Here is a 26575-nt window from a genome sequence, read left to right as displayed (position 1 = left end):
TTGAGATGGGCGTGCAGGCTGCAGTCCTAAACACACTCGCTAGCGGGAAAGTCAACTTTTCAGGAAAAAAGCATGTATTCAATTAGTCCGACTATCTCGGCCACCGCTCCGCTTATCGTCTGTGCTTTTATATAAAAGCGGCGTCCAGAAAAAGAAGCGTGCTTGCGAGGATAGCGCGGGGTCGAGAGGCGGTAATTTTGGCGCGCTCCCACTGCCTCTCCTGCAGCTACCCGCGGGAAACTGCCCGGCGGCCACTGACGGCCCTTTGCCCAGGGGTGGAACCAACCCTTCGATCCACCGTCTCCTTCGTGGTGGGGCTGGCGGAAAAAACGCCTGCCTGCTGGAAAGCCGCTGCCAGGGCACGCCACCCTAAGCTGCCTCGAGTGGTGCCTTTCAGCCCGCCCGCCTGTTGGCACTGACCCTTTAGGCGGCTTCTTCAGCCCGGGCAAACCCTCCGCTGGTAAACAGCTGTCAGGGCAAAGGGGTGTGTCCGAGCAAGGCGGAGCCGGGGGAGAAACTCCATGCCCGCCTCTTTCTTCCAGCGGGAGAGTCGCTGGTGGCAAGAGCTCCGCGTCGCACAGCTGGAGGGGAGGGGTGGGGGGGGGACCCAACCTCTGGGAAGCTCGCCTCCCCGGCTTGCGCGCCCCCCGGCTCGCTCCTGCCGCGGCCGTGGCGCGCTTCCCACCTGCCAGAACTTCTCCCATGTGCTGTCATGAGGCGAGCGCTCCGCTCCGGGCTGGGCGCTGCGGCGCTTGTCCTGACAGCTTGCGCCTCTCTCTGCACAGGTAAAGGGAGCGCCAGGAGCCTGCTTGGCTGAGGGGCCGGAGGTCATGCTTTGCGGTGCTTGCTTTTTGCCCCCGGGTGCCGAGCGGGTGTTGGGAGTGGCGAACTGGGGCGCAGAGTTTCTCTCGGATGACAGTAGTCTTGGCCTGATTTAAATCCTTTGCCTTCTGTCTCAAAGCCGTGCCCCCAAAGCTTGTCCACATAGCCGTTTCTGGTCACTCGGGGAGGGCGGGCCGAAGGGTTTTCTGCGCATTTTCAGCCCGGTTGTAAGTAGGTAAACAAAACCGTAAACTAGGCTGAAACGTGCTTTCGAAGTTCGAGGAACTCCATTGCTCGTGAACAACCTGGTAAGTAATAATTCATACGATCATACAGCAACCCCGCTTTGGGACAGATAAATAACAAACGGAATATTGAAGCGCCTCGTAAAAAGTTCTGGTAGGAGAGAACAGAAGAGCCGCGCTCGGTTTAATCCTGGCGAACTTGTTATAATATAAACTCAGTTGGGTGGTGTGGCTGCAACTCCGAGGGCAAAGGACAGCTAAACGCTAAAGGGAGAAACGTACCGTGTCTTTAAAGGGCAAGTCCTTCATTTCAAAATGCGGCTCCTTTGCCAGAAATGACATCCACTCGATTCAAGACTCTTCTGTGGATCTTTTGTCGTGATTGCAGGCGTGTCAAAAAAATGACCGTGGTTCCATAGAGGTATTGCACCTTCTTAGAGATATGGATAGTCTTGTACTTCAACTATTCCAGGGCTTAATCTTAAATTAAAAACAATTTTTACAGTAGGGTCTTGGCTTAAATTACAGCTTTGGGTCCTCTTAATTTTATTAACATTTCGGAGGGGGAGAGAGAATGGGGGAGGGATGTTTTATTGGAAGGGATTTGCATTACAAAAAGCCAAAAATCCCAAACCCATGAGAACAACTCCAAAGTAAATCTCTGGGACCTGCTTCCGAGTACATATGTGTAAACTGAATTTTGTTGTGAGCCCCCTTCTTGTGTTGGGTCATTTGCAGCATTTAATCCAAACTTTAATTAAATAGTGCAGTCCTAGACAAGAAACACATTGATTTCTGTGAGCGCTCCTAAATTGCAGCCAAACTGAAAAATTTATTTCTGAACTTTTTAAAATATACGGCCCAGTTAAATGTACCTTCCATCTTTCCTTTCTGTTCATTCAGATATCTGACTAGGATGATTAAAATTTTGATTTCATCATTGTATCGATATTTATCAATGGTCCAGTTTTATTATTGCTCTCAAAACACTTGGAAAAAAAAAATTAAAGCCTAACAAAGTTGTGACATCCATTTCACTGACAAGAAAAAACAGTGTTGGGTACCAAGTCAATAGGTAAAAAGATAATGTTTCCTCTTAGTTGAGCTTGATTTCAGTCACTGTATGAATATAACCATGTAACTTTTGAGATCAGCTGGGGCAGCAGGGTGCTACATACCTAGTTTCTGAACAAAGAGAAAAGAAAATGGCATAGTTGGCAGGGATTACTCTAACTGTACGTGCATAAGAGTGTGAGCAAGCATATGTTGGGCGTGTTGGCAGAAGATGCCTATGAAGAAGCTGGGTTTTTTAAAGTGAGCTTGGGAAGAAGTAGACTCAGAACAGAACTGTAAGTAGCGTGTGTGTCGATGTGGGGAAATGGAATGTTAGATGAAGTATTGAAATGACCAGCAGTTTTTTAGGACTGGAAGAGGAGGCGGAAGTGGTTTTGAAACTAAGGCTATGCAGTTTAAAATGTTCTGGGGAAGAATTCTATAGTGCAAGGAGAAGATGCTAGAATAGGTGTGAACTAAAATTTGAAAGAAAAAAAAGACAGAAGAGAAGGCTTGAGTTTGAGACGTAATCGTTATGCAAACAATCTGAATCCTTTTAAATATATGTTGATAGGAATCCTGTATTGGGGTCAGCCAATACATTTTTCCCAGAAAATGTAAATAAGTCTTTTAAAAAGTCTGTGACAGGGAAGGAAAGAGTTAAATTTCTGTTCCTCACAGTTCTGAGTTTGCTCAGGTTTCCCCTTGACTACTATTTACTTAACCAAAAAAAAAAAAAAAAAAAAACCCAGTTCCTAATTGCTTTGCTACAATTATATCACATTTGGCCTTTAAGCTATTTTGTCTACCTAAGCAAATTATTCTGGCCACTGTCTTGCATCTTGTTCTGTGGGGTAACTATGCCCTCATCAAGAGTTTTCTTATTGCCCTTTAAGGATAGATAGCAGAAAGAAGATCTAGTCCTAATACATGGAATCAATATATTCAAGTATTCATTTCAGGAAGTCTGCAAGAAGAATGAGTTGGTTGGTGGATGCAATAGCTTCTTTATCCGATGTCATGTTCTCCAGTAAGTTTGGAAGCGGAATCCTTAGCTTAGGTTTTTATACGTTTCCCAGTTCTTCTGGACCATTTTAAAATCTGCAGCTCTAGCCACCTATCTGTAACGTGATATTGGATTGGATCAGTCTAGTGTGCATAATTTATGTATATAAATGTATATGACCATGTTTAGTAATAGTAATGGTAATAGTAACATTATTAATCAGGGCTGCATATTTTTCTCAAAAATATGATAATAATTAAAGGCTCGTGCCAAGGTAACAGATATTTTGTGCTGAAAAAAAAGGGATCCTGCAGTCTATACAAACAAAATGAAGTCAGAACATCTTTGATCTGATTTTGTCTGAAAAGAGACAAATAATTACACAGGTCAGAGATCTCTGAAATGTTCAGTATTTTGCACTTTCTGAAGCTTAATTAACACCATAAGGTTCTGCTTGCCACAATCTTTCCAGTGTATGGGACGATAACTTCCATAATTCACAGCTCCCATGATTTCAGTTTTACCAGGATGAGAAGTACTACATCTAATTAATGTTTCTGTAATCAAAGTTGTGAATGCATGTCACATACAGTACTCAGTGAGTGAGTGTAAATTCCTGCTAATATTAATGTATGCAACCTCCACAGTAAGGAATCTTGAGATAGACAGTTCCTGACTTATTTGTGGGATGTATGTTTGCAGATAGTTTAATTTGATACATGTTTGGGTGAGGGGTGGAAGGCTCAAAATAGACTGAGGTGTGTAAAGTCCCAGCCAGAGTAGTAAACTATCCTTCTGGGATATTGCTTAGTCTCTGTTCTGTATGCTCAGTTTCTAATCTTTTTAAATGAGATGAGTTATATAAAGGCCAGAAAACAGGCTTGCCTATAAATGGGTGTAACTCACAAGTCTATGTTCCACAAATATTTTGAATAATTAATCCAATTATATGTTGATTTTTGTTTTTCATTTCAGCTTTAGAGACCAGGGGTTCAATGATTATTGATAATAGGTCAGTTCTCATTCTAAACATATAGATATAACTATTATGGATGATATAATTCACGCTTCTTCCATCTTGTTTTGTCAGTCTATTACCCATCTAGTATTAACAGCTGCTTGTGGTTGGTGTAACTTCATTTTGTTGCTCAGAGATGCTGAAAAACTATAATACACTTCGTTAATAATCAATGTATATAGACAAGAACTAAGTCAGCTAGATTTTATAGGGAATAATCTGTTAACCTCTGATATGTTTGATTGATAAATGAATTGCTGTTATAATAGTGAGGTAGTTTATAGAAAACATGAGTCTGCTTGACTGAATTTACATCATATAGAATACAAATAAGAGTGACTTACAAAAAATCCAGAAATTAACCATGTTTATTACCATGAAGTGTGCATGGTTACAGATTTCCTTTGCCAATAAAGAGCCAGGTCAAAGGCTAATAGCTGAGAAATGTCAGTGATCCAACTTTTAGTAAGTTGATACACAAGAGTCTTTCCAGGAACACATCTTCTGGGCAATTATCCAAGTATAATAGATCCAAAGCTCTTCATAAATTGACAAATTCCAGTTTTTTGGAATATAATATAATACATTAGTGTCCTTCAACTTTAATTTCCTCCCAAGAATCTGGTTCACTATAAAAAGAATATCCAATCCATAAGGATATGACCGAAACATATGTAGTAAAACATCTTTCAATGTATTGCATCTCCAATAGAAGGGCAAGCTTTTTTAGATATCCATTAGGTAATCCAATTAACCTGCAAAATATTTTTATTGAATTAACTTTACCTTAAGATAGTAATAAATATATTTTATATTCCTTATGGCTTGAAACCAATGATTTTATAATATAGGGTAGTTATACTTAATCAGTGGATTATCAATAATACTCCTAAAACTTTTGAGAGATTACAAAAAGAATACAATTTGCCAAGCATAGCTGAATGGCAATATATTAAAGCACATGGCACGCTCCTGGTTTGGTCCAGATATCATGGCTGTCTCCAAAACCCCTGTACTTTTGAATATATCAGAGAAAGTTTCCTGCAAGACTAAACCAACAATTAGTACTGTAATACCAATATTAAACAAATCTACAAAAATGAATTTGGATAAAAATAAGAAATGTAGAATAGAGAATTGAAGTTTTCATATCCCAAGCTACATTAGCATGAATGGCAGTGCTTTGGTAAGGGTATGATAACACTGCAGCCTTCCTTAGTCTGGTGCCCTCTAAAAGTGTTAGAGTCCCATAATTACTAATCAGCATGGTTAAGATGGCTAAAATTTATGGAAGCCGGAGGGCCTCAAACTGAATTAGAGTAGGTTTGATGGAAGGAAGGAAGGAAAGAAGGCTGGGTCTATTCAACTTCTCTACACTCCATTGGGCTTTACCATGCATGGATGGATGGATGGATGGATGGATGGATGGATGGATGGATGGATGGATGGAAGGGAGGAAGGAAGGAAGGAAGGAAGGAAGGAAGGAAGGAAGGAAGGAAGGAAGGAAGGAAGGAAGGAAGGAAGGAAGGAAGGAAAAAATGTATTTTTATGTTGCTAGAAATAAAATGAAACCAATTGTTGAAAAGCCAGGAGCATAACTTACAAAATTAGAAAACAGGATTACCTATATGCTTCTATAAACTGAACTAAAATATGCAGTATTTAGTTTTCTTGGTGACAGTATAGAAGTGGTTTGTTATTACCTTCTAGGATGTTTTTTCTACTTCCCAGACTAGCCTACAGACTTGAGATGTTGCAGTAGTTTCCAAGGCTTTACAGAACCAGGGTTTCTGGATTGAAGAGACCAATCATTCAAACTGGAAGCATATATGTAATCACATTAATTCATTCATCAAATATTTGTGGCTGCTCATCTCATTAAAAAGTGACCCTGGTCGGTGTACAATCAAACTGTAAAACAGTAATATAGGTAGTCTCCAGCTGAAGAACGAGTTCCGTTCCCAAGGTCTGTCCTTAAGTCAAATGTCTATGTAAGCTGGAACAGTATTACATAGTATACTGTTTAAGTAGTATTGTGTAATTAACTTGAACCATTGTGTAGTTAACTCGAATCATTGTGTATTTAACTTGAATTTTGCTACAATAGGCTCTGTTCTTAATTATGGGTTGTATGGAAACAATTTACAGTCCAGAAAATTTAAAAATTGTGATTAGAGGCTAAGAGAGGGCAGCAGATATCAACGGCAACAGCAATAGAGCCACCTCAGTAACTCGCTGGTCCCTTGGGGCCCCCAGGCACAATGGCATCACCAAGTTTTGAGTGACTTCTGGAAAATCAACAGGGATAAAGCCAGCCTCACTTTGGTGGGGGGAGGATGTTCCATAAGGCAGGTGCCACAGCAGAAAAGAAATGCCTCCTGGGTCTGCCAAGTGTAGCTCCCTAGCAGATGGGACCCGCAGCATACATCTTCTTCAGGATCTGATGGAACGAGTAGATGTAATCGGGCAGAGACGGTCCCTCAATAACCTGGCCCCATGCCATGAAGGGCTTTAAAGGTCAAAAACAGCACTTTGAATTGGACCCGGAAACAAACTGGCAACCAATGCAGCTTGCAGAGCAGAGGTATAGCGTGTGCCATTCTAGAGGCACACATAACTGCCTGCACTGCTGCATTTTGCACCAGCAGAAGCTTCCAGATACTCTTCAAGGGCAGCCCCATGTACAGCACATTACAGTAGTCCAATTGGGAGATGACTAGGGCATGAGTGATCATGAGCAGAGCCTCCCAATGTAGGAACAGGTACAACTGGTGCACAACACAAAGCTGTGCAAGGGCCCTCCTAGCCATGATTGCCACCTGCTCTTTGAACAGGAGTCACGAGTCTAGAAGGACCCCCAAGTTGTGCACCAGGTCTGTTTGAGGCAGTGCAATCCCATTCAGCACCAAAGATGGCATAGTCCAAAAACTGGCAGGCCCCAAAACCCAAAGTTGCTCAGTCTTGCTCACCCAGTGACCTCATGTAGATGTTGAATAGGAGCAGAGAGAGCACTGAACTCTGCGGCACTCCACAGAGTAGCGGCTGAGGGTGGGATCTCTCCCCCCTCATCACCACTGACTGGCATTGACCCTGGAGAAAGGAGACAAACCAGCACAATGCAGTGCCACCGCCCCCAATCCTTGAAGCTGATCCAGAAGGATACCATGGTTGATGGTATTGAAAGCTGCAGAAAGGTCAAGTAGAACAAGGATGGGTGCATAACCCCCAACTTGCCCTAGCCAGAGATCATCCAAAAGCGCGACCAATGCTGTTTCTGTCCTATACCTGGGCTTCAATCCTGACTGAAAGGGATCCAGGTAATCCGCTTCATCCAAGGCCCTCTGAAGCTGATGTGCAACCACCTCTCTCAACCACCTTCCCCCAAAAGGGGAGGTTAGATACTGAAAAAAAATTGTCCAGTATGGTGGGGTTCAGCAATGACTTATTGAGGAGGGGGTGAACCAAGGCCCCCTTAAGAGTTGAAAGAACAACCCCCTCACTCAAGAAGAGTTCACCACCACTAGAACCCACTCACATGACACCCCCTGGGCCGCTTTAATAAACCAGGAGGGGCGTCATTCTAAAGAGAAGGTGGCTGAGCTCATAGTCCTAAGGACCCTGTCCACTTTCTCGTGCCCAGCTCAGCCACCTTCTCTTTAGAATGACGCCCCTCCTGGTTTATTAAAGGGCTGGTTTATTAAAGCAGCCCAGGGGGCAAGACTCTTCCCCAAGCATCTCCCTGGACCTGCAGCAAGGCCAGAATCCAACTATGAGTGAATTCAAGCAACTTTGTCCAACAGATGCTGAATAAATTCTTCTGCATGCTCCTGCAAGGGGTTTTCCGAGCCCCCTCTACCTAAGAGGGCACTCATCACCTGAAACAGGGCTGCAGGATGGCTATCCACTGGCATAACAAGGGTGAAGAAGTATTGACACTTCGCTGCCCTTACTGCCACAAGGTAGGCCTTAATAGTGGTTCTAACCTGCTATTATGCAGTATTGCTTACCCCAACTTAGTGCCCTCCAGATATGTTGGATTTTCATTCCTAACTGCCAGAATTCTCCAACCAGTAGGTTGGCTAAGAATTAAGATCCCATAAATTTGAAGAGCATATATATTGAGTCATCCCCATCCTGCAGTATCTGCTGTATCTTCACAAATATGTGCATCTCTGCCCCACTTCTTTTCATTCAGTCTAGTTGAAACTACTTTGGGAAGGATTCAGATATTTGAAAATGTATTCATGGAACATTTAGAAGTTGACCATGGTGGGGGTTAGCTACAGAATTAAGCTTATGCTGCCATGATTGAAGAAAGGTGGGCTATAAGAGTATTATAAGAAAATTAATTTTGGTCATACATTCTGTGTGAACTTTATAGCTTTCAAGTGTCCTATTAGATAGGCTGGAACTAATACGTGAATAAACTTAAATAAGATTGCATTGAAAGTGAAAAATATCATAGGGTGTTCTTGATGATGCAGAGTAAAGTCAGAGCAAAATTTTAAAAGGTTTCCCTTTATGTTTTAATATGATGGCAGTTAAACATGTAAGGATTTGTTCAAGTGCCATAATTAGAATATAGGTGAGTTTCAGAAGATTGCTATTAATACTCATTTAATTTAAAAATAGGCTAGTTAGCTGCCTCTGCCCCCAGCTGTGTTTGTATAGAGTATGGAACTCTGTTTTACAAAGGAAAAAAAATAAGGGACGTTCCCCTTGCCTTTGAAAAATTGCCCCCCTGAAGACTCCGAGGACTATTAAGAGAAACTGAAAAGGGAAACCAGGAGGCAGAGAGGAAGGGAAATTGAATTATTTATTATTATTTTATTCAAATTATTATTGGTCGCACAGTCAGCCAGATGTTTAGACTGGATTTGGCATTTTTATCCACCCATCGAATCCTTCCCAAGGACCTGGGATAAGCAGATGTTGTTTGACGGTGTTAAAGGTACCATCGCAGGATGTAAGCTGTTCCAAGTAAGGCTACCTTTTGCAATTGACTAATGGTGATTTTGTCAATGCCAATAGTGTTCAAGTGGGGGTCCAGATGTTTTGGGATTGCACCCAAGGCGCCTATTACTATTGGTGCTATCTTTGCTTTCTTTTGCCACAGTCTTTCTATTTCTATTTGCAGGTCTTTGTATTTTGTGGTTTTCTCCAGTTCTTTCTGTTCTATTCTGCTGACTCCAGGTATTGCAATGCCCACTATCCATACATTTTTGTCTTTCTTATCAACAATTGTTAAGTCTGGGGTGTTACGTGGCAGGTGCTTGTCTATTTGAATTCTAAAGTCCCAGAGCACTTTAGCTTCTTCATTTTCTATAACTTTGTCTGTTTTGTGGTCCCACCATTTCTTGCTTGCAGGTAGATGGTATTTCTTGCAGCTATTCCAGTGCACCATTGTTGCTACTTTGTCCTGCCATTGTTTGTAGTCACTATGTGCGATCTTTTTGCAGCAGCTAGCTAGGTGGCTCACTGTCTCTTCAGCTTCTTTGCAGAGGCAGCATTTGCTGTCTGTTGCTGTCTTCTCAATTCTGTCTTTGTATGCATTTGTTCTTAAGGCTTGTCTTGTGCAGCCAGAATTAGCCCCTCTGTCTATTTCTTCAACTTTCCTGCTCTTAGCCATTGCCAAGTCTTGTTGTTATCTGCTTTGCCTGGTAGTTTTTTTGTGTACTGGCCATGTAATACTTTGCCTTGCCATGTCTCTTTTCTATTCTTCATTTGGTCCTTCTTGTAGGCCAGTTTGGTCTCTTCAGTATTCAGTAAGCCTTCATGGTATACTAGCTTCTATGCATCTTCTTAATTGTCCTTCAGGTATTCTTTTAATGCCCTTTTTTTCTTCTTCAACGTCTGGTGTACTTGTAACATTCCATGCCCAGCCATGCTCCTTGGAGTCTGTCAACATCACTGCATGGATGAAGGGCATGATTCATTGTTATTTTTCTGGTCCTCCTATCCAGGACTTCTAGTTGTGCTTGAGTCCAGTCCACTATTCCAGCTGTGTATCTAATGACTGGAATGCCCAGGTGTTAACTGCCTTGATGTTGTTTCCTCCACTGAGTTTGGACTTTAAGATCTTCTTCACTCTCATGATGTATTCACTCCTAACCTTCTTCTTGACTTCAGTGTGCTTGATGTTGTCAGCTTGAAGGATGCCCAGGTATTTGTAGTGATTATCTTCATCCAGACTCTTGATGTTATTTCCTTAGGGCATCTTGATTCCTTCAGTTTTCACTATTTTTCCCTTGTTGATAGTAAGCATGGCATAGTCCAGTCCAAACTCCATTGCAATATCTTGGCTGTATATTCGGACAGTGTTGAGCAGCAATTCTATTTTAGATGGTGTTTTTCTATACAGCTTCGAATCGTCCATGTAAAGGAGGTGGAATATCCGGGCAGATGTTTTTGATGTTTCATACCCATGGGCTGACTTGTTCAGTATTGTTGGCAAAGGAATCAGTGCAATGGCAAACAGTAGTGGTGATAGTGAGTCTCCTTGAAAGATTCCTCTCTTGATATCAACCTCTCCCAGTCTGTCACCACTGACCAGCAACTGTGTCTTCCGTTGTGCCGTTGATCTTTGCACAAAGCTTCTGATGTTTCTACTGACTCCTGTTATTTCTAGGCACTTGATTAATCAGTCATGTGGCAGGGAGTCAAATGCCTTCTTGTAATCAATCCAAGCTATGTTCAAGTTGGTCTTCCTTCTCTTGCAGTTTTCCAAAATCATCTTGTCAATTAGAAGCTGATCTTTTGTTTCTCTGCTGTTTGGACAGTTTCCTTTCTGTTCAGTTGGAGAGAGCTTGTTTTCAATTAGATGCTGTTGGACTGCATCAGTTACCACACCAGTTAGCAATTTAAAAGTTGTTGATAAGCAGGTAATTGGCCTGTAGTTGCCTGGTGCTGCTCGTTTTGTTGGATCTTTCATTATCAGGTAGGTTTTGCCAGATGTTAACCAATCTTCAATTTCACCTTCTTGCACTATGTTAAGCTACTTGGCAATGAATGGGTGCAGACCAATCAGATGTTCCAGCCAAAAACCATGCAGTTCATCTTCACCTGGTGCTGACCAATTCTTGATCTTCCTTGCCCTTTTCTCCACCATTTCTGCTGTTATTACAAATTATTTCATTTCAGCTTCTTTTTTATTCTTACCCACCTCCTTTATCCAAGCTGCATTCATGTTGTATTTCTTTGGGTTGTCCCATAGCTGCGTCCAGAATTGCACTGTTTCTTCTTTGTCAGGTGTTGACTCGTTCATTCCAGTCTCTCCAGTGATGGATTGGTAGAAATGTTTCTGATTTGACTGAAATGGGAGATTCTGCATATAGGGTGCAATTTGAGCCTCGTATCTGCTGATCTTTTTGGCTAGGGCTGTAATTTGCTGATTTATTATTTCCAGTGCTTCTTTGATCTTCCTTGTTTCTAGGAGATATCTCTTGACTAGGTATTTGGTCTTCTTGTTCTTCAGCTTCTTTTCTTTCATCTGTTCTAGCTTGCTTGCATCTGATCTTAGCATGATGATTTTATTTTCCAATCTGATCTTCCATTTTGGTGGTGCACTGTTTGGCTTTTTTTCTTGTTTGTTGATTTTGCATCCAAGGTATTCAGTTATAACTGCAGCTGTGCTGTACATTAGTTGGTTTGTTTCTTGCAGTGAGCTGGTGCTTATATTTTAATACTTGTTCTAGCTGTTTCTTTGTAACACGCTTCAATGCAGGCAATCTTATTCTGTTCTTTTTGTTCTGTTCTAGATGCTCAGTTATTCTTTGTTTCAATTTCTCTTGTTTTTTAGTTAGACAGCTTTGTTCTTTCTGAGGAGAAGGCAGAGGAAAGGGTGCCTGGTTTGGGAATGAAAATGATCCAATAGCTATGCTGGCTTCCTCTACTGCCGACTCCCCCTGGTTTGCCTCTACAGTTTGAGCTACTTCTGGCAAGGCTTCAATTTTTTTGCCCTGGGTAAACCTTTGAAGTTCTTCCAATTCTACTTCTGTGAATACTTACTTCGTATTTTAAGTTGACATTGATCTGCTGGCCTTTGTTGTGTTATTTCTGATTCTGGATGTTGTTCTTTCCAGCATTATTTTCAGATATCCTCATGGGACTTGATTTGTAATAGCAGATCATTATTTCTTTGTTTCCAATATTCATATATTTGTGACAGGTAAACTTCTTTCAGTAGTCCTGCAGCTGCTGGCCCTGGTTGCTCAGCCAACAGTCCTGAGTCCTGTAGCCCACTTGTCACCAGATGTCCAGGATCTAACATGGCCCTTGTTGACCTGGGCAATGACCAATCTGGTATAGGTTTCTGTAAATTACATCTCACTATATTGTTTATGGGAGAGACGCTGTTTGTCTGGCTTCTCAGATGAGTCCTGTCCAGTATGGTTGAACCTCTGGCATAGTTCTCATTCTTCATGGAGCATGCAAGCCCCACAACCATGTCAAGGTAGTGCCTCACTGGGGGTATTTGTTCAGATGATGATGATGTCCAACTCCCATCAACTCTGGGCAGTTTACAGATGATTTAAAACATGAAAACAAGACAATAAAAACAACAAGAAACAAAAAAGGGTAGGGATGGCAGAATAACAAATTAGGTGGTAACAAAAAAACCCAACCTAGGTTAAAAGGAAGCTTCAGTCATCCTCACCAATTTTGGAAGCCGCCTGACTCCATCCAACTCTGGGCGGTTCATAAAAATAAAATAACCAAAAAAAAAAAATCAGCTAGAACTATGGATAGCAACTTTCCTCATGCTGCAATATTTTCTTGCAAGTCCTGTTTGAACACACTAATATGCTAAGCAGAGAGAGTCATCTAATTTTTTAGAAAGTTTTGTTCTTCCTAACATTCTCCTTCCTATTCTTTGCATGATAGAGAGAATACCTTGGATTATGTCTTATAATCATATTGAACATTTGTGATGATTTATCACCTTATGTTCTGCTGATTTTCATTTCAGTCTTTAATCTGGGTTTTATTTTGGTCTCTAGTAGCATGATAGGAATGTGGGATGATAAAAATACTCTGCTGGGTCAGACTACAGGCATTCAGCATTTTGTTCCACAATAGCCAGAGGTGAATGGGAAACTCCCAAGCAGGTCATGAGGAACATAGCCACCTCTCTTCCACTCCTGCATAAGCCAACTAGCAGTTCATATTCTGCACTAAAGCACCTTTCACACTGTATATGCGAAAAGTTAACCATGTAGAGTAGGAGTGTCAAACCTAATAACACAGATCCAGTACTGAACTTTTCCATAATTGTCATATAACCTGCAGCACCCTTGTCATATGGCAAAATTATTGTTTTAATTGCTAAAAGGCATGTGCTTTGCTAGGGAAAAGAGCAGACTCACCTTTAGCTGCTACTACATGCTATAATAAGTATCTGTTGGTAACTTTTAGTCCTTGTTTGCTAGTTGGTTTGGGGGAGAATGGAAATCTGTGATTTCAAAAATCCACCAAGTGGGTGGGTGTGTTATTAGATTTAGTTATTCTAAATATTTTATAAATGTTTCAGAACAAAGCTTTTGTCTGTTTCTGTAACAATTTCTTTCCTTTCTTCTAAGTATTACCAAGTAATTAAGGAAAAGTTGATGTTTTCATCTGATGTTATGTTTTCAAACAGCAACTTCTAGATAGCTAATATGATTCTTCATCCTGGTTAAGGAGTACATGTCTAATGGATGCAGAAAAGCTAGATGCAATAATATAAAGTGGCTTTTGCTTAAAGTTTAAAAGACAACTTTGAAAACAAATTGACAATATCTCATTTAAGAGATAGGCACAATAGCAAGGATAAAAATGTAGGCTAAGGTGTTTATGCTGTAGTAAAAGTGGAAAATAACAGTACAGTACTAGCACTATCTCTTCTCTTCTCTTCTCTTCTCTTCTCTTCTCTTCTCTTCTCTTCTCTTCTCTTCTCTTCTCTTCTCTTCTCTTCTCTTCTCTTCTCTTCTCTTCTCTTTAGGGGTCACCTGGTTCCAAATAACTCTCAGCAGCTTACACTGTTAAAGTAACAATATTGTTAAATGTTAAATTAAATTAAAATGTTAAACCAACAGTGTTAAAGTAGAGGTTTGATATGCTGTTCATATTTTGAAAAAGTATTTTGGAAAATGTGGCAAGAAAAAGCTAATAAGAAGGAAAAAGGCAGAAACATATCCAATATTTGTTTAAAATTACTTGTGAATTAACTTTGATGGAGGAGAAAAAAAATAAAAATGAAAATGCTTAAAAAAAAGTGACACTTATGGTAGAAGTACTGTACTTACAATATTGTGTGCTGTTATTTCCAGACAACACTTGGCTGTCCTATTAGTCTTATGTGTATCAAAATCTTCTGACAAAATCTAAAGTCTTGCATGTAGTTGAATGACTACAAGACTATGTATGTATCTCAGTGTGCGTGTGTGTGTGTGTGTACAAATACATACATATATATAGGAGAAAACTGGTGATTAAGATGCTAGACAAGGAGGAAGATCCAGGTTCTTGCCTTTGGGAAGCTGCCAGCTGGGTGATTTTTGGCCAGTCTTTCTCTTTTAGCCCTAGACAGATAGTTGAAAAATATCTATCTATTAACCTACAGTAGATCAGCATGGTAGATTACAATCTGTAACCTTCAGTCAAGAGGCCTTCATCCTTCAGTGGATTGATTCAGGTTGAGATAGACAGACAGATAGATGACAGAAGTAGGATAATTTTGTGGCCCTCTTGGCCTCATTGACAAATTGCTGTGCAAAATAATAGTTATGTAATGTGCAGCTTAAGAAAAAAAATAGAAGAAAAGGGGTTCAGAAAGAGACAGAGAAAATGGTAGACCTATCTCCCTTCAGCTCTGGCCCTACCTTGCTTCCGCTTCACCCAAATGGAATACTAATGAGCAATATGGGCTTTAAAATAAAAAAGCTTGATGATCATTCATATTTTTGTACATATTTGAATTGATAGAATGTCTCAGTTGAGTTGAATTGACTCCTGGTGCTATGCCACTGACTCCTGGTACTATGAATATGCCATGTAATTTTTAATCAAGATTACCTTTGCCTTCTTATGGGATGTTTTTTCAACTTCCCAGGCCAGTCTACAACCCTGGGATTTCCTAGTCATCTCCCAACCAAATACCAACCAACTCTGACCCTTTTGAGATCAGCTAAGGTTGGCTAAGTGCCGCTACCTGGTGGTCACTTGGATACAAAGAAAGAGCAGGATATATAAGAAAGTAATTGTTAAAATAAGCTGTAGGATTTGTGAGCTTCACGACCTATCGAAGTATCATACTACTTAGAAACTTATTGTAGAAACCGTAGACATTTTTAAACAGGAGTACATGGTGTTCTGTTCAATTTATGATAAAGAACATCCAATTTCAATGAATATAGGATTGAAGTTATTTGTGCAATCATGTTTTGTAATTTAACTGGCCTTTTAGGTATAGCATAGAAATTATGCTGGAGGCATATTGAATGGCAAATGATATGGGAACAAGCATGAGTCACTTCTTCACGGAAAAAGTTAAGTGACTATAAATGTTTTCCAACCAGTAAAATATAGTATAGAAATATTCAGTAAACAAGTGCATGATCATAGTTGAGTTATGTTGAAATGTTGTTTCAAAGTCCATTAAGCTTATCAGCAGGCTTTCTGGGCAAAAACAGTAAGTTTTTTTTTTAATAAAGGTCACTTTTTAGTTTAAGGATTAAGTGCTGGCTTTCCAGAGAAGAAATGAGGATGGCTCTGCTAACGACAACTGTGGTGGAATGAAGAGCCGATGCATAGACTGGCTCTTTGTAATTCCTTTCTGGACAAGGAGAGGACTTGAGATCACCCACAAGTGCTCCATACAGTTGCTCCTTGTGAGGAGCCCACAAGAGAGTGGTCTCCAGTGGGTTTAGAGCTCTGGGAGATGAGGGAAGAGACATCTTTTTGCTCAAACCGCAGTCGGCACTTCAAAAGGGCACTGGGTTTGCATACCTCCTTTTCTAATCACTTTTGGAAATTGCTTGTTAACTGCTTTTCAGCTATTAGGAATCTTTGGATCGACAAGTTCTACAGCACCGGATGAGTTTCCTTCAATCCTTAGCAAAAGAAGTTTTAAATACAAGTTTAAGGACTTAAGAAAACTTCTTTTGGAATAAACAGCAAAAGGTAATTAGAACTTTGATTTTGGAAAGTTACAAACAGACTAAGTGTCCAGATGGATTTGAAATAAGGTTTTGGAATTAAATCATATGAGTCCTTCTCATGGGAAAATGCCTTTATTTTGAATTCTCTGACAAAAACAAATAAATAAAAAATGATAGGATGAAACTTTGAAGGTTGGACACTAGAGGGAACCAGAAGGAACCGAAGATTACAATTAAAGAAGAAGAACACTTAAACGTGATGTACTAATACAGAATGAAGCAAAATATTTTAACATTGGGCATATTAACGGATATTTTTGAACAATGGACTCAGAAAATAATTTTAAGAGTGTCTGCCTATATAGATAGACTGTGTTTAAAATATGTTATGAAAAAGGTACAAGTTATATCTGACAAGATTGAGACTGATCTGAAAGTGGATTTAAAAATGACAGGCCACAAGAATGATATGGAAAAAGATGCTACACTGGACATTCAAAAGAGCCAGCCAATGCCTTAATAATGTAAAAATAACAAACCAAGAGAGTGACCTGGATAATTTTCCTATATTGGATTTACAAAAGAGGCTTATTAAAGTTTTGAAGAATTTTGTGAGAAGGTACAAAGAAAAAATGAAAAGAAATCAAGTTCTAGAACATTATTTGAAGAGACTAAAGATCAAGATTGTTAAAAGTAAAAGACAGGAATATAAGACACCCAGAGTCATTTTTTAATGAGATGGGCGGTGACAAATTTGATATATAAATAAAAATAAAAAATAAAGTTGGTTTATTTGATCAAGGTTAAAATAGATACGTTATCTCTGGTAATCCTCAATGGACTTTTGCTGATTAGGACTGAAATGATGAGGCTTTAAGGATTTGTTTATAGATAAGAGATGGGATATGGGAAGAAGAGATCATCTGTTGTATATTAAGAGAACGTCATAAGTTACTAAAATTGTTTATACTTGTGATGAAGGGAAATCATTTCTTTATATAATTCTTTTCTTTTTCTTTACTATATTATTTTTTCTTTCTGTTCTATTTTTCTTTCTATTGTTTTCTGCACTTTTTCTTTTTTCTTTTTTCTTTAGTTTGTATTAGTTTTTATCTTTTTAATTGTAATTTTTAATAAAATTACTATAAAAAGGATTGTGCTACAGTGCTGTCTTTTATGATGGATAGGTATTCCATAATTTTTAGAGTGGGACACAGCTCTGCTCATCTGTAAATGTTAATTTTGGCTGAGTACACAAATTTCGTTGCTGAACCATGGTTTGTTTCAAGAAGCAAGAAATCCTAGGTTCATACATGCTAAAACCTAATTGGGAATAGCTTTGGCCTGTGGTCAAACCCAGCCCCTACTCCTTAGTTTAATATGAAACATGGAAAAAGTAACTACAGTATGCCTTAATGTGACATATGAACCAGGCCAACAATTCATTCTTGCAGATGAGAAAGGTCCTCCAGGTGTATGTGACCGATTGTTGGCTTGCTTTCTCTCCTAGCTGCTCCTGCATTGCAGTTCTGTGAACTGGTCAAAGGCAGGGCCAGAGTTTGCATATCACATTAAACCCAGTGGCTACAGGGGTTTCAAATGGCGCTTTATTGTCTCAAACACATAATGGTTTATTAACTCACATTCTTTGTACATCACGTGAAATCCAAAGCAACCACATTACAACTTAGCGCAGTTGGTAAGCATGGCCTTTTTCAGTGCAAAGCAAATGATTATTCAGATACACTCCAGCCCTACTAAAGTCTTGTGATTTTATTTATAAAAGGTGGGGTGGCCAAACTGTGGCTTAAGGACCACTAGTGGCTCTTAGACCATTCATATGCAATTTCTGAGCTAACAAAGACCCCAACTGTTTTGCAGTTCCCAGTATCCCTGAAAGATGCTAACAGATAAGACAGTGCTTCCCTGCTACAGGATCTTGAGCTGGCAGCGCCCACAGAGGACAATGGGGAAATGTCCAACAGGCAGGAGAGAAAAGCAGGAGTTGCTTTGTAGCTGTAATCTACATGAGAAGGAGGTAGGAGATGGCTACTGAAGAGTGGGAGGAGGTTTAAATAACATGGAGAGGGAACCAACTCAGCCCCAAAGGAATAATCAAAAACAAATGGAAGAGAAGAGAAAGTAGGTTACGAACGCCTGGAAAAGGGCAATAATAATTTAATGTTGTACTTTTCAGGGAATCATTGCTTTGACAGGCTACCAAGAATTAGGCTTTTCCATAACTTGGATAACTTCTGGGAATTGCATAGAACAAGAAGAAAAGAAAAGAAGCTCTGAGCTACAAAACAGAAAAAGAGATCTCAAATTTGCTGGATGTGTCAGCATTGCATTTGAATCAATATTTCCATCAAGTCTGCTGCTTCCTATTATAACCAGAATGAAGATAATTAAGGAATTTAACCATAGGAGGAACATAGAAGCTCATGGTGTTTTAAGTCAGATAGACCTTGGCTTTTGTGATAACAAATAACTTGCAGGATCTGGATAGTGTTGTGTCCCAAGCTTCTTCCCCTGTTAATGCTTGGAGCAAAATTATGACTGATTCAAAGATTGTAGCAGGCAAAAGTTCCATTAATATGTCCGTGAAAGTCATCTCCCAACACATTTTCAGAGTACCAGCAAAGGGGCATGATATTGGGCTGGAATTCCGAAAAGGAGCACTTGGGCCTTAATGCAATTTGCGGCCAATCCTATTTGTTTCTGATAAATGCAGTGGCTTCATATTCTAAAGCTTTCTCTTGCTGTCAAAAAGCTCTAAGTAACTTTATTTGTTAATCATGACTAACAGAAAAAATGTTATCTCTGTGGCATTGCATAAGTAGTAGTTTCAGAGAGCTTTTGACACAAATACTACTTAAACTATGTGGCACTAAATAACTGTGGAAAATTATATGCTTTTAGTAAAATGGGCCTCTGTGTTTTAAATATGATTAAACATAAAGAGCATGTAGAACAATGTGCAATAGATTGAAAACATACATCAACTGAACTTGAAATAGTTAAGACGGATCAGATAATTTTGTTCTTTTTCCCAAAGGACTTTTGAATCTGTGTACTGATAAAAAGTAAATAACAATTTTCAGCGGGCAGAAGTACTGTTTTCAAACGTGCATTTGCATGCATGGTTTTGTTTGGCAAGATTTAAGATATGTGTTCTGTGTCATAATTCAACTAACACATAATGCAAAATATTATAATTCTAGCAATATAGCATTTGGCAGAGATACAGAGAAATGTTCATGCATCACTTCTGTTCCAAATAGATGCAGCAACGGTTTTATTGCCACTGTCCCTGTAAAGTCTAAGTTTAATATTGCACATAAGAAATGGAGTTGCTTCCCTGTCCTTTTTTCTTTCTTGTCCTTTTTTTTCTTCCTTTTTTCTCTGTTTTTGTATTTTTTAAAATTTCGGTGTAACACAGCAGTGCAAATATTAGGAAGTCTCTGGACAGATATCATTCAATAATTGAGTATTTGCATGCTGGCTACCGGCCACAAAAACAGAACTAGACACCATATAAATGTATATATTTATACTATATAAATAAGAAAAGTTGGGTGAATTATTTGTAAGGATTCAAATTGTAAAAAATCAGAAATGAGACTTGCCTTTACCAGAATATACTCTTTTCCTGTGTTTACCAGTCTGGCATGTCTTTCCTGTGACATAAAACCATGGTAAAAAAGGCTGTCCGCAAGGTTACTGTAGTTTAGTGATGCTTGAATTATACTGAAGTACCTTTAATTGTATTCCATGGAAGTGTACTATTGGGATCTTTTATTTTTTTAAAGGGAAATCCTCAAAATTGTTTTTAAAAATGCATGCATCCATGGGACAGTCTTTAGCAGCTACATCTCCATTGCTTTTTTGCTTGCTTGACTGAATTTATATAGCCCCACATCTCAACCTTTTGATTCTAGGTGGCTCACAATACAAAAAAATATAAAAACAAAGAATATCCTATCCTATCCTATCTATTTTAGTGTAGAATAAGTGTAGGTAACCAGATTGGTCTCCTTATGTCTGCATTTTACATTATGAGAAAATGGTCTATTTTTTTCAACAGTGCAGTTCAAGATAGGCAACTGCAGTGTGTAAGGGATTAAAACTCCTCCCATTCCCCATATTAAGGCCCTGATCTAGATAAGGTTTTCTGTGCTTACTTGTATACGTGTGTGAAGGCTTATTGCTATAACTGCCTGCTAAATTTTTAAAGTGATACAAAGTTTGGCTTCCATCAGCTTTCAAAAGTTCTTTGTGTCAGAACAGACCTGAGCATTGGGTGATGTACCAGATCAGATGGACCTTGCTAACTCTTTGAGAGTGCAATGAATTCAGTTATGGTTGTTTAATTGTATGTTGTCCCTTAAGGTCAATGTAGCTTTTCCCATCTTTCTCATCTTGAAATCTTGCTTTGGATTCATGGTTTCAATTTAAGATTTTTGATGGTAGGATTTATTGTATCTCCCTCAAGAATCTGTATAAAAACGTATTATTTACAATATATTGGATCTGATTAAAAATCTGAATGACTTCACCAAGATCTTTCTTTTTCAGACAGGTTGGGAAAATTCTGTGTATTGTTTGGCATTGTTGTCTACCAAAGACTTAATTATCATTTCAGGCCTAACTTGTGTGTGCCAATTATGTGAAAAAACAAACTTCACTTGTGAAACGGAGGGAGCATGTTGGACTTCTGTCATGCTAACGAATGGTCGGCAAGAAGTAATAAAGGCATGTGTTTCCCTACCGCAGCTGAAAGCACAGATCTTTTGCCATGGTTCTAAGAACGTAACCAGAACAGAATGCTGCTACACAGATTTCTGCAACAATGCCACCATCTACTTGCCCACAGGTAAGTCCTTCTTAGTGCAAGAAAATCTACGGTGAAGGCAGTCCTGTCACATCCATATGGGCATAAAACCTAATATAATACAGTAAGATTTATTTCTGAATAAAGATGCAGAGTTGGGTTGCATGTTAAAGCTAAAAAAAGTTCCTTTTTTGTTTTGGTTAAGATTTCATTATGAGATACAAGCATTAAAAACTATATTCATATTTTTTTAAAAAAAATACGAGAGATGCTCTCCTTTTACTTTTCCTCCAGAAATTTCTTTAAAGTGTTTGAATCAAGGCTTTGGTTTTTTGTTCACTCTTGTGAATCAGCTTGAGCCTTGGATGGAAATGGCACACAGATGATGATGATGATGATGATGATGATGATGATGATAAATAAATGTTCATATCTTACACAGGCTAGTATTTTATAACCCACTTGTCAAGACAAATCTTGTAAATCAGTATTACAATATGAACATTGTACCACTCTCACTCCCCATGTTTGGCATAGAGGATTAGTTTAGTTCACTTCAAGTCTTCATTTAATGAATTTTTGTATAGTTCAAATTTCAGTTCTCTGAAGAGATGAAAATAAGAGGAGGAAAAGAAGTCTACAACTTGAGGGGTAAAACTTCAGGTCTGCAATCTGTCAGGCATAGTCTGCTCCCACTTACCCCTGCCCTATAAACTTTGTTCTGAGTTTGAGGAATCCTCAGCTGGAGTTCCTTTGCTCAACCATGAGTTTGCTGTAGATATTACCTTAAGAGATACCAGGAAACCATAGGCATGTATTCCAATTCCTAGTTTTGAAGTATAGGTGGTAGATGCTGTGGTCAATGACTGTAATTACTTTGATTCTGATTCTGAACAAATATTTGCATTCAGAAAAATTATGTAACCAGGTTCTAGTATTGTCAAGGTGAATTGTTAGAACTGTAGGCCACATGTTTGTATGATAAGAGAACTATACACTTTTTCATTATCTTTTTCCACATACCTACTATATAGTAAGATCTTAAGGACAAATATATATGCACAACATTCATCTGTGTATTTTTACTCAGGAGTAAATTCTGTTACATTAAGTGGAGCTTGTTCTGAAGAACATATACATTGGATTGCAGCCAAAATCTTATGAAAGAAGAAAGCTTTTACTGTCCTGGCCAGAGGGATTTTGTTCAAGCTTCCAAAAACTTTGTAAGGGCAGCTTTGAGGCATTATTGTACAATAGGAGAACATTTCCTTATCCATTTTGTATTGCTTAAACATCTCCTGAAGTTTTATTTTCATACTGTATTTATTTTGTGGTTAATGTTTAATTATTGTTGACTTCTTGCTTCAGTGTTAAATGTTGCTTGACGACAACAGTTTTTAAAATGTTGATTTTGGTAGTTCAAGAATGTATTACTAAAATTCTATCTAACATCAATCTTGTAAACACTAGAATGAAGTATAATATACAAGACCATAATAATTAGAGAGTTATCTAGGTTACAGAAAGAAATTGTTTCTTAAAGAAAGTTAATAAAATACCTGAACTGAGTTTTTGCTACTGTATAGTTGTTGCCTAATGCAGAGGTTTAATCAGGGAGCATTAATACTATGCCTCATTTCCAAAAGTTGGCTAAATATATATGTGTCTAAGTACATATTTGCCCTGGAAAAATAGGAATATCAAAATGCACAATACGTGCCAACCTTTATATTTTGCCAGTGAAAAAATATATACATAGCCACTATGTGAGATTTTTACCTAACTTAAATCCTGAGACATTCTTTTCTTCTTGCTCAGTGACAGTTGGTATCAAAGGCTTATAAGCTTTTGCTATTAGTGAAAGGAAGAGTTTTGCTCACCTGAACACTCTGTTTCATGTTTTTGCTAGACTGTTTTATAGTTTTAATATAGCTTGCTGTTTTGTACTCTGCTTTGAGTCCAAAACAGTAAGCATTATTATTTTTTTTTATGAAAAGCACTTAACAATTTGTGTTAATTGTTTTGTATTTATTGACATACATGGACTGAGTACAAAAGCCCTCTGCAAGTTATTCTCTCTGGCAAGAACAAATCTCTTTTCTAAAATGAGAAAGAGAGAAAAGAAGAGGGAAAAAAGTGGTAGGAGGCAAAGAGAAAAGTTGTGGGAGGGAAGAAAAAAGGAAATGTTTTGCTATCCCCCCCTCCCCTATTACTGACATGTACCTCTGCCTATGAGATTACTCTGAGGGGAGAGGGTAACAATATGGCACATCCACAGTGTTATTGTTTCTACTTCCCAGTTTCTGAAAAGCAGCTGGAAGTCAATTTGCAATAATCTTCTCTGGCAATGCTCAAAAGGCCGAAAACAGCACTATGGCTGGGGGACCTCAAAGGGTCGGGAGAGAAAGGAGCCAGGATGTGACAAGAGTTCCTATCAGTAGGAGGGCGAATCATCTACAGTACTGTCTTTGCAGATCTGTAGAATTTTAAGTGAAAGGACTAATATTGTTGCAAATTTAGGTACATGGCAGCTATCAGCTTTAAACTGAGTCATTTCCTGGACACAGGCAAGATAGCAAGATAGGGCAGGCACAGAAATGAGTCTAAATTGTGCAAAGACCACATGTACCCATAATGTCAGATAAAATAATCAATTCTCTTACTTGAGGGAAGATATGGTATTATATTCAGTCATTGGAATAGTTGCAAAGGCTGTATTTCTGGAAGTAAGTGCAATTGCAATCAGTAAAATATAGTTTAAAATGAATGGGCTTAAGGTGGGATAATTCTGAGAGAATAAAACTTTGAATGTACAAAAATATTTGGAGAATGTTAAGCTCCTCAGTTAGCTAATCTGTATCTCCTGTATGCTGAGCACTGGGTTTCAAAATAATAAATAGCCTTGAAATGTGATGGCATAAATATTGTAATAAGTAGTTATATATTTAAAAGCTTGCATCAGAGAAATGTTTATGTCAAAGAACAAAAACAGGGCCATCTGTATTTAAAATAAAGGTTGTTTTTTTTTTTGGCAATTTACATTAACAATTACATAAACTAGAGAAGATACATAAAAATCTCCCATATGTTATAAAATGTAAATATGAATAGTTATTAAATTTCCTACATTGGTTTTTAAATAAAAAATTACCAGATTGGAACTCTCCTACTAGTAACACATACTCTAAAACAGTATGCCATTCTGGACATAAATAAAATATTTTATTTATGTAATAAAATTTGCTGATTCATCCCTTGTGTGTGTACCCTCCTCAAATTAGAATAAGTGGAAGATTATAGGTATCCTCTAGTTTAACATTAATGTATTTTTAATTTGACTGATATTGGAAAAGCTTGGGCACCTCTAAGAAATAGAAGTTAGAAGCTTGTGGCTTCCATGGAATAATGAGCATCATAATGCAAGAAGGGAGTGGGCATGGGAATGAAGGTATTGACAGAACAGTGATCATATCCTTGAGTTGCTGTAGTAGTTTTTAACATACCAAAGTTTCTGGATTTTCCTTGCTATAGTTCAAGGCACTCTATGCTAATTCATCATATTATGATTTCATTTTTCATAACTAGAATCTGGGACTATGTTGGTACAGACTATGGCCAGTGGTGTATTGTAACAGCATCAAATTGTGGTACAAGTAAAATTTATTTCCAATACAGGGTTTGGAAAGCCAGAATTTAACATTGAGGACACTTTTACACCATTACCATTTTCATTTCTTTCTTGCCATTTTATTGCTCTCTAATGTCTTTCAGAGTTACTTTTAATAATAGTCCTGCAAAATAATGCAGTGGTTTTAACACTTGTCTAGCATGTAGAACATTTCTGATTTGAAACCCAACAGCATTTTAATTACTATTTTTCCTTTCCTGAGCTACCTACTTTACCTGTTACCTCAACCATCTGCAAAAGAGATGAAACAATATACCACTTGACTTATTTAAAAAACCAAAAGCAGCAGAAATTAGCCCAAGTATGGAAATTACTTCAAGTGACTGGAGAAATGACAAAATGGGACACCACTTGACTTATTAAGTGAAGAAGAAGGTACTCAGGTTGGGGGGGGGGGGACATAATTTTCTAAAGAAAACTTTCAGCTAGTTTTTGAACCAGCAAAATTCTCTGTGCTGGACAAGTGTTCTAGCCATTATGCTATTGCAGGAATACTGGGATTGCTCATTTTAGGAGACATTAGAGATGGTAACAGTTGACTTAGTTGAAAACGTTTTCTCCCTCTGCAGTGTAGCTGATAAAATTGTAGAATTGGTCTAGAAGAAATTAAAATGATGCAAGCAAAATAAACAGCAGGGCTTGAGACAGCAGAAGTGGGAAAACTGTACTTTGAAAGCAGAGCAGGAAACCATGCCTAGAGGTCCTTTTGCAGTGTGTGAGGATTGTTGTTCATTTCTACCGTCTAAAAATGGCCATTGCCCCATAGCAGTGACAGGGCAAGCTAGCAGCTCAGGTAAACCTACAGTTTAGTTATATTTTAAAAAATTAGAGTAACAGTATAACCACTGGATTTCTGTAATATTACAAACAAGAGAGGAGAAAGTTAGCTCAGAAGTTGCTGGATCCCAAGATGGAGGCTTAGTAGTAGGCTTAGTATTTAGTGTGACTCATTTGGTATGACACTCTGGTCATCAAAGGATTTGAACAATCATACTAAGTACTCTCCGGTATTTTTGTTTGTGCAGTATGAAGGCAAACAATCCTGTCTCTTCCAACTTTTCTCTCAGATTATGTGTTAGGAAAGCAAAATCAGAACTCTACACCTTACAATTATCTAATAAATTCTATAACAATCACAACTATATTTATTTATTTATTTATTAGATTTTTTTACCCAGCCTTTCTTATTTTTATAAATAACTCAAGGCAGCAAACATACCTAATATGCCTTCATCCTCTTTTTTCCCCCCACAACAACCACCCTGTGAGGTGAGTTGGGCTGAGAGAGAGGCACTGTCCCAAAGTCAGCCAGCCGGCTTTCATGTCTGAGGTGGGACTAGAACTCACGGTCTCCTGCTTTCTAGCCTGGCGCCTCAACCACTAGACCAAGCTGGCTAAACATATATAATTATATAATAAAGGTGATCTTTAGCAAACTCTGTAATGGGTCAGATTTTACACATACTAATCCATAAAGTAATTTGCTTGTCTTAGCATGATGTACAAGGCACACCATTATAACTTTTCCCCACTCAGTGCAAACATGGCCTGGCATTCTGTTTTTTCTGCCCAGTCCACTTGACATTGCCTACATCTCATCCCCAGGCCATGAGTTCAGCAGTTTTAAGTCCTCCTTAGCTATTCCAGATAAAAGAGTATATTTTCCCTGTTACTGGGATGCCTCAGACTATAATTGAATAACTCACATTACGCTTCAGTTTAATGTGTGAACTGTGTAACAGGTTATAACATTGAAGCATGTTTTTGCTTTA

General features: G+C 38.6%; 1 protein-coding gene across 4 annotated transcripts in view; it reads left to right on the top strand.

The window, feature by feature from the left end:
• The first annotated feature begins 386 nt into the window (after positions 1-386).
• Positions 387-26575, top strand: part of ACVR1C (activin A receptor type 1C) — a 55071-nt gene continuing 28882 nt past the window's right edge. The window contains exons 1-3 of one of the 4 annotated variants that reach the window (XM_025164237.2): positions 771-785; positions 18163-18319; positions 20927-21157. In XM_025164237.2, coding sequence (XP_025020005.1) covers positions 21004-21157 — 154 coding nt within the window. In that variant the 5' untranslated portion in view covers positions 771-785; positions 18163-18319; positions 20927-21003. Of the gene's footprint in view, positions 786-822; positions 1131-18162; positions 18320-20926; positions 21158-26575 lie in introns of those variants that run through there. The other 3 variants (XM_025164239.2, XM_007424447.4, XM_025164240.2) reach the window with 3 other exon arrangements.

Source organism: Python bivittatus, unplaced genomic scaffold, assembly GCF_059951505.1.
Source record: "Python bivittatus isolate LINGU-HERP-01145 unplaced genomic scaffold, Pbiv_v1 ctg000480_np1212, whole genome shotgun sequence".
NCBI classification, from domain to species: Eukaryota; Metazoa; Chordata; class Lepidosauria; order Squamata; family Pythonidae; genus Python; species Python bivittatus.
Note: the sequence above shows the minus strand (reverse complement) of the source record. Positions and strands in the feature narration are given on the sequence as shown.